Genomic DNA, 7430 nt, shown 5'->3' with positions numbered 1-7430 from the left:
ACTAGCTACAATCTTACTGATAAAACAAATGTTGCATGGTATCACTTAAACTTTCATTTGCTGGCAAGTAAACTTGTTTCAATAAAACAGTTGATTAGTCTGTTGATATAGCAAAGAAGTAGACATGGCTTGTATTCAAGACAAATTATTTGCTCTGGAGACAGGTGAGTTTACACAGCAGTATGCAGGAACAGTTACGGCAATGTATGACATATATACAGTAGCGGAAAAATATACTACTAACGACTATAATAAATACTACAGTTCTGCAAAGGGAATACTGATATTTGGTGGTTTTGGGTGGTGCAGTGAGGTGTGCGGAGTCATTTTTATTGCGGTTATGGGACCTTTCACATCTCTTGAGTCATCAACTTCTTTGTATCCAAGTTGTATTGTCTGTGAGAGAAAGACAAAAAAACTATTAGACATTCATGGGCAATCACTGTGTACTGTCTGTATTCCTACTGTATCAGCATGATGTAGAATATGAGACATCTCACAGACATAGCTAGCTAGTGTGACGTACACATAATGTATGGTCACATTTGTGTTTATGTATTGTTCTTTGTATTGGGGAAGAATGCTTTTACTGAAATGTCAGTCCTCCAAGGTCTCGCCATTGCGATGCATTTATACTACTGTTGGCCAGTAGGGGGCAGTGAGACGTGTTAGCTTCGCACTGGGACTATATGCGATCGTGCACCTGTGTGTTCTCATAATTGAGAGAACCTTTGAAAGAGAAGCAACGTTCTCCTGTTTCATCATTTATCCTGTGCTACAGGAACTATTATCTGCAGCACCAGTCCCAAAACTGGGACACTAGCTATAACACACAGGGATAGTCATAAAGCCAAAGTTATTCCTTTATTCTTTGTCATCGTCATTAAAACATTTCTCCAGTTTTGCTCCTAATGAGATGTACTGAGGCTAGCTATTCCGTTAGACTACAGTACATTTTAGGTATAGCAAACATGACTAGCTAGCTTGAAGTGGTACTAGCAAGCCCCGTTACGGCCAAATCGATCATGAAATTGTACTGTACTGAACAACACTGCCTCGTGTAAAAAGAGCTTATATTGCTAGTAGTGCTGAGCAGTTAGTGCTTTTTGAGGTCGGTTCGGTTTCGTTACGGTTATTCAAAAAATATATCAAGGTTTTCAATTTAGGTTTCAATTATTATTATCTTTTACATTAAATGCTCTACGCATTATGTGTGTTGAATGCTGTAACAACACAGAATAAAACAATTAATAAAAGTCCCATGATGGTAGTGACTGCCCATGACTGCTGATCACTTATTAACCATCATCTATTCACAATAATTTACTTTAATAAAACATTTCAGTTATTGTGTATATTACATTTGTTTTCTTTGATTACTTTATATAATTACAGATAATCGCCTCCTTTCTATAGAGTTGCTGGCTATGACTGACAAAATCCCTATTTTAGTAGTTCTTCAAAGTAAATAAGGCATACTTTTATGACTGCTAAATACTAACTATCAGTCATTTAGATCATGTATTTTCAGGTAGAGATACCTCGTGAAGCAACTGCTCCCCTCTCCATCGCGCATTCTTCTGTCTCTTACATTGCAGGCATAAACTAAAATGGAAAGAGGAATCCTCAGAAGCAGCCATTGTGATTATTTAGCAATCTCAGATAAACAGTGCACGGTAACAAAGCTCCCATTAACCTGTAAACTAGTACCACCCCATTTTGAAAAGCCTGCCTTCTAGGGTGAAACAAGGAAGTAGGTCTCCGGTCAGGATGTAGTCTTTACAAAGCCAGGGAAAATGAGTCAACCTAGATAACATGCAATGGCCTGGCAGATAGGAACATCATTGAAATGTCCAATGGCTCTATTGAATAAGGACAACCATATCTTAGCCACTAGCAATGTCCAGCCAACCTTTTGATACAGGACGCAGTATCAAAACTGTCACCTATAACAAAATTAAGGGCACTATGGTAGATGGCATCCAAAGGTTTAAGAGTAGTAGCAGCTGCACTTTGAGAAATAATATCACCATAGTCAAGAACAGATAAAAAGGTTGATTGAATAATCTGCTTAGAGAAAGACACGATCTGTTTCTGTAGAAAAAGCCAACTTTTAATTTTAGCTTCTTAACCCCATCAATCACGATGGCCTGAGTTCTGGCCTGAGTTCTGTCACTAAGATAATCGTGGTCCCGTGTGGCTCAGTTGGTAGAGCATGGTTTTTGCAACGCCAGGGTTGTGGGTTCGATTCCCACGGGGGGCCAGTACGGAAAAAAAATAAAACATCTATGAAATGTATGCATTCATTACTGTAAGTTGCTCTGGATAAGAGCATCTGCTAAATGACTAAAATGTAAATGAAACCATGAACAGGCATCAGAGCTCAGGCCTTATTCAATGAAATAGCATGATCAACAGTATCAAAAGCTTTCGACAGGTCCACAAACAAAGCAGGACATGTCATTTGAGTATCTAAAGCATTGACAAGATCATTAACAACTAATGTGGTTGCTGTAATAGTACTATGCCCAGGCCTAAACCCTGATTGGTTTACATTCAAAATACATTTCTCAGATAAAAAAAGAGCAAAGTTGTACATTTACCAAGGATTCAAGAATCTTAGCTAGACAAGGAAGCCTTGAAATGGGGTGATTATTATTAACATCACTACTGTTATTAAGATCACTACTACTACGTGGTGAGACTGGAAAAACACCCCAAATGGATGTCTGGTGGGGAAGTTTCCCTTTAAGACCGCTGCAGTGTGTCTCATCTTATGTATCTGAAGTGGGCTTTAGGCATTAACACATTTTAGTAAGGCAGTTCAGTTGCATGAAATGATGACAAACACCAAAACGTATATCAAATGAATGTTTATTCAGAGGATAGCAATTCCACACAAACAGATCCCATTACCAATAGTTCAACTCCAAATTATTGCAGGTTTTTTGCATCAACCTCAAAATCCTTCAAAACAATTAGCAAAATTCATGGTGAAAGAGAAAAACAAAAACATGGGTAACAACAGTAAAATATGTGCTCTTAAATGTGAGCGTCAACAATGGTGTTGGGGTGGTTGAAAAGTGGGAGAGGGGAGGTGAGGTGGTAGGGGAGGGACGTCTTAAACGTAGGCTTTGGTGGAGTCCGGCTCAGACCTGGCAGCAGGTGCGTAGATTGTTTTAGGCTGACTTGATGCATAGTACCCTCTGGATTACATCAAAGACAGAACAGAAGGTCAGAGAGGGGCAGACAAACTAAACAACAGGTGAAAAAGCAAAAGGTGGCAGGCACAAAATGTAAATGAGACAAAACAAGTGGAATAAACAAAATTCAAAGTGAAGCTTAAGGAAAAACAAGGGAGGCAGACAAAACACATGAAACAAGTGAGACACAGAAGTAGAAGACAAAAAAGAACATGTGACAGTGAGGTAGGTTACAGTAGTGTTTCTCAACTCCAGTCCTCATGTACCCCACATTTGTGTTGAATGAGGTATGCTTGAGTGGGTCTAGAACAAAACATTTGTAACATGGGGGGGGTAATCAAGAAGTGGAGTTTAAAAACACTGAACTACAGGGTATGTGAAGGTACTGATGAGAGGCGAAGGAAGTCGAATGAAAGACCTACGCTTTAGGCGTTTCACTTTTTGCCCTCTTGCAGGCACAGCAGAGAAGAGATCCTCCCAGCATGGACAGACAGGCTGCGCCCCAGCCCAGGAAGAGACCAGTGCCCAACTCAAACCTGCACACAACAAAAATCAGTAAGGAACAAAATAATATTTATACAGTATGTAGTTATGTATTATTATGCGCATCATCGGGTGTTTCACATCTTCTATGTGTATGAATTTAATTTACTTTTGTGGTTGCTGAAAAAAAAAATGTTTGCTTGGTCTTTCCACTTACTTCACCCCACCAAAGAATGGGTTGTTAAAGTCCTGTACAACTCGGGTGGCGTACCAAGAACAGCAGATCAGCTCGCAGAGACCTGTAGAAGAGAAAGACACTTTCTATGAGAGAGATGAAGAGCAGAAGAGACATGTGACGTTAGGGAAGGAAAGAAAGAAAGAGGAAGGTCGACAGAAAAAGGAAAATGGAAGAGAGAACAGGGAAAGCTGATACGAAACAGAATGAAGAAACAAGCGGTAAAGGGGAAGGAAAAAAATGGGATGATAGCAACATGAGAGAGAAGTGAACCACGGTGCACAAAATAAAGACGTGAAAAAGGGACTCAATGACAAAACAAGAAAAATATATCTGACAGGACACCTCTTACTCTGATGCTGGGTAACGTATATCAGAACAGTTAGGGATATGAAATTCTGTTAACTTTTCCAAACGTAATACGTTTTTCAGAAAAACAGGAACCATAGGAAAGTTTCTGCAACTTTACAACAATAGGTAGTAAATCTGAACTCACCAGCGAGGATAAAGATGCCTCCACCAGTGACGGCAATCTTGGCCTTTGTCTGCTCCGTGGCACTGCCAATCTTAATGCACTTTAGCCCCAGCAGAGACACGATCATAGACACCAGCCCTAAGAGCAGACTGATGATCATCAGGGCACGGCTCGCCTGTACATGGCCTGAGGGGAGGGGAAGGAAGGGAAGAGAGAGACGAGAGGAAGAGTTGCATGTTAAAACACAGCTACACATCAGCTACACAACATTCATTTGGAGAGTAATTTGTCAGCTTAATTTGGAAACTGTATACATATACATACATAATTACTGGTTTGTTGGTGGACTAGACTAAGACAATGGTAGACATTTTCAAAGGAGTACTATAAAATGTCCCAAGAAATAGACGCAATGCAGAGAACATGTCCTTTATAAATGGCAAGGAACTGTATTCTGAACATGAAAAAATAGCATACTTATGCTAAAGGTGAAACTTAACAAAACATCCCAGGATATGTCCATAGTGGTATTGTAATAACATGTATTTTAAATCCCAGCCCATCACATTTCTAAACTGAATTTAATCTGACCAATTTTCAGCAGTTACTCATAAGGTTGTTATTAGCTAGTTGATATTTTTGCGATTCAACAATATACTGTACCATACTGTATCAATCTACAAATCACCCTTTAGATTGCAGATAACTGCTATCAAAGCCAAAGACCTAATAACCAAGATTAATTTATGCCTATGTTTAGAACTGCTACTTTGACACTGGCCAAGGTGCAGTAGCTTCCCTCCATTTCCTTGTCATAGGAGCACAAAATGTCCACCATTATGACACACATCACTGGCCTTAGGAAGGAGAGAAAGATAGAAGAAGAAAAATAGAGATTCAACTCTAGAAGAGAGTTCAAATGTGACCTAGCGGTTAAAGCTTTGGGCCAGTAACGGAAAAGTCGCTGGTTCGAACACCCGACACGACAACATCTGTCGATGTGCCTTTGAGCAAGGCAGTTAACCCTAATTTGGACCAGGGGTGCTGTACTACTATGGCTGACCCTGTAAACTGCACCTTATCTGAAACTTTCATAAAGAGTTAACATTATTTTAAAGTTGTAATATTAAAAGCGCCTACATTTGAAGTTACATTTAGGCCGGGAAAGCAGTGGGAAAGCATGTTCATATTAGCCTTTTTCATGAAAGCTCACAGCAAACAATGTAAAGATACATTTATCTTCTTGCCATGGTAGAAAGTAATTGGACATAATTATTGTTAATAGTTACATTATCTTCATTTAACCATATCAGATATAGGCACAGGTGTGCCCTGACCTCTCCCCACCAAAGATGCCAGTCACTCTAAGACTGGCAATTTTTACATTTTTACATTTTTAGTCATTTAGCAGACGCTCTTATCCAGAGCGACTTACAGTAGTGAATGCATACATTTCATTTCATGCATTTTTTAAATTATTATTATTATTATGTATTACCCACAACCCTGGCGTTGCACACACCATGCTGGCATTGCAATTACCATGCTCTACCAACTGAGCCACAGGGAAGACCACGGCAATGCTGGGTCTTGTTCAGTAAAGCACACCAAAAGAAAAACATTTAAAAACATTTTGCAATTGACAACGAGAATTAGTGTCATTTGACCAGTTCAGGTTGTACCTCCCCATTACACTCCGTTTCAAAGCATTTTCTCCCTGGTTGAAGTGTCTGAGTTGGTGGTGACGGTTAGAACGGTTAGACTACTGGTTCTTACCGGGCAGGCCGAGCAGGGACTCAAAGTCGCGGCACTCAGCGATTCCAGAGCTGTCTTCGGCACAGGAGTGCCACAGGTTCTCATACTGTCGGGTGGAGATGATGACGCTGCCAGAGACGGAGGACACCTTCCAGTAGTCGTTGGCGAGAGCCGTACCAGTGATCAGCCAGCTGGCGATACACATGAAGAATCCGGTTGCCTCCACAGCGGTCGACATGGTCGAAACCTTTCACAACACACGAGACGGAATGGATTCCCAAAATACACAGAAAATACAGAACTACAGGGCCAAATAGGTTAAAAAATTCCCGAAAAATGTAATGACTCAAAAAAACGACACTACACTACAGACAGGGTATGACCTAAAAACAACCCCAAAAACAACCTTTTAAAATCTTCCAATGTATGCACAGAGGACTGAAGGTAGAGATGTGTGGGGTGGATGTTAGCTAGTGTCTCTATCTGTTCGTTGTGCTTCCTATATCTCAGGTCCCTGGCTCTGACATGAGGACTTTACACCCTACCAGGGGCCATAAAGTTAGTGGAGCCGCACCCATATGGGCCCTCTCTACCACCTCCCCCACTTCTCTCCAACCCTACTGATTATGATGACGTGATAAGGATGGAAGAGCTTAGTGGCCACACCCAAACCAGGCCCTCGATACTCTCGCCTCCTGCTCTGCTCCATTCTCCTAAGTTTGTGTTGACAATGATGATGATGGTGACAGAGTTACAACATGCTGTCTGTTTCCTGTCATAAAGGGAAGACATATCTGGCACCTCCTTGTCATCTTTTGGTTGTCTGTAATTGAACCCCCAAATCAAAACTTTGGTGCTGTCACAATAAGTCTAGAAGTCTAAATACACGTTTAGTAAAAATGTTTTTAATCAATTATTGGACTTAGACTTAACTACAACAGCATCGGCTGTCAAAATATTACAGGTTTTCACTTAATTTGACATAAATAACTGACCCATTTGATACATTTACATGTTCTCCTGCTAGAAGATGGTACTCGAAATGGGTAACTGAACAAACTGTCATAGATTGAAACACTACTGAAATATCCTTTGCTAATGATTGCCAAGAAACGAAGATAATGATTTTATGACCATATGAATTTCCCTCTTGTCGCTAAGCCACAGAAATAGCTACTCATTGTCGTGTGTGTGCTTGTGATTCCAACTGTGGGTGACCATATAATGAATTAATCAATTCTACTACACAGATGAAAAATTGTTTGGTGACCAATGAAAT

The 7430-nt window shown here is 40.2% G+C and overlaps 1 protein-coding gene across 1 annotated transcript; it reads right to left on the bottom strand.

Annotated features, from left to right (window-relative positions):
• Window positions 1-2858: 2858 nt before the first annotated feature.
• cldn15la (claudin 15-like a) lies at window positions 2859-6650 on the bottom strand. Its single transcript, XM_014139145.2, has 5 exons — window positions 6173-6650; window positions 4418-4582; window positions 3904-3985; window positions 3626-3739; window positions 2859-3206 (listed from the first exon to the last, which is right to left on the bottom strand). The coding sequence occupies exons 1-5, from the start codon at window positions 6387-6389 to the stop codon at window positions 3122-3124; spliced, it is 663 nt and encodes a 220-aa protein (XP_013994620.1). The 5' UTR covers window positions 6390-6650; the 3' UTR covers window positions 2859-3121.
• Window positions 6651-7430: the final 780 nt, after the last annotated feature.

Source organism: Salmo salar, chromosome 14 (genome assembly GCF_965601325.2).
Source record: "Salmo salar chromosome 14, fSalSal1, whole genome shotgun sequence".
Lineage (NCBI taxonomy): Eukaryota > Metazoa > Chordata > Actinopteri > Salmoniformes > Salmonidae > Salmo > Salmo salar.
Note: the sequence above shows the minus strand (reverse complement) of the source record. Positions and strands in the feature narration are given on the sequence as shown.

Bases quoted from the DNA above. Each gene is read 5' to 3' on its own strand.
- cldn15la (XM_014139145.2), bottom strand. From the start codon at position 6,389: ATGTCGACCGCTGTGGAGGCAACCGGATTCTTCATGTGTATCGCCAGC. The intron at 4,583-6,172 runs GTAAGAACCAGT...CCCTCCCCTCAG, and splicing joins GTCCCTGCTCGGCCTGCCCG to GCCATGTACAGGCGAGCCGT. The intron at 3,740-3,903 runs GTAAGTGGAAAG...TGTTGTGTGCAG, and splicing joins CCATTCTTTGGTGGGGTGAA to GTTTGAGTTGGGCACTGGTC.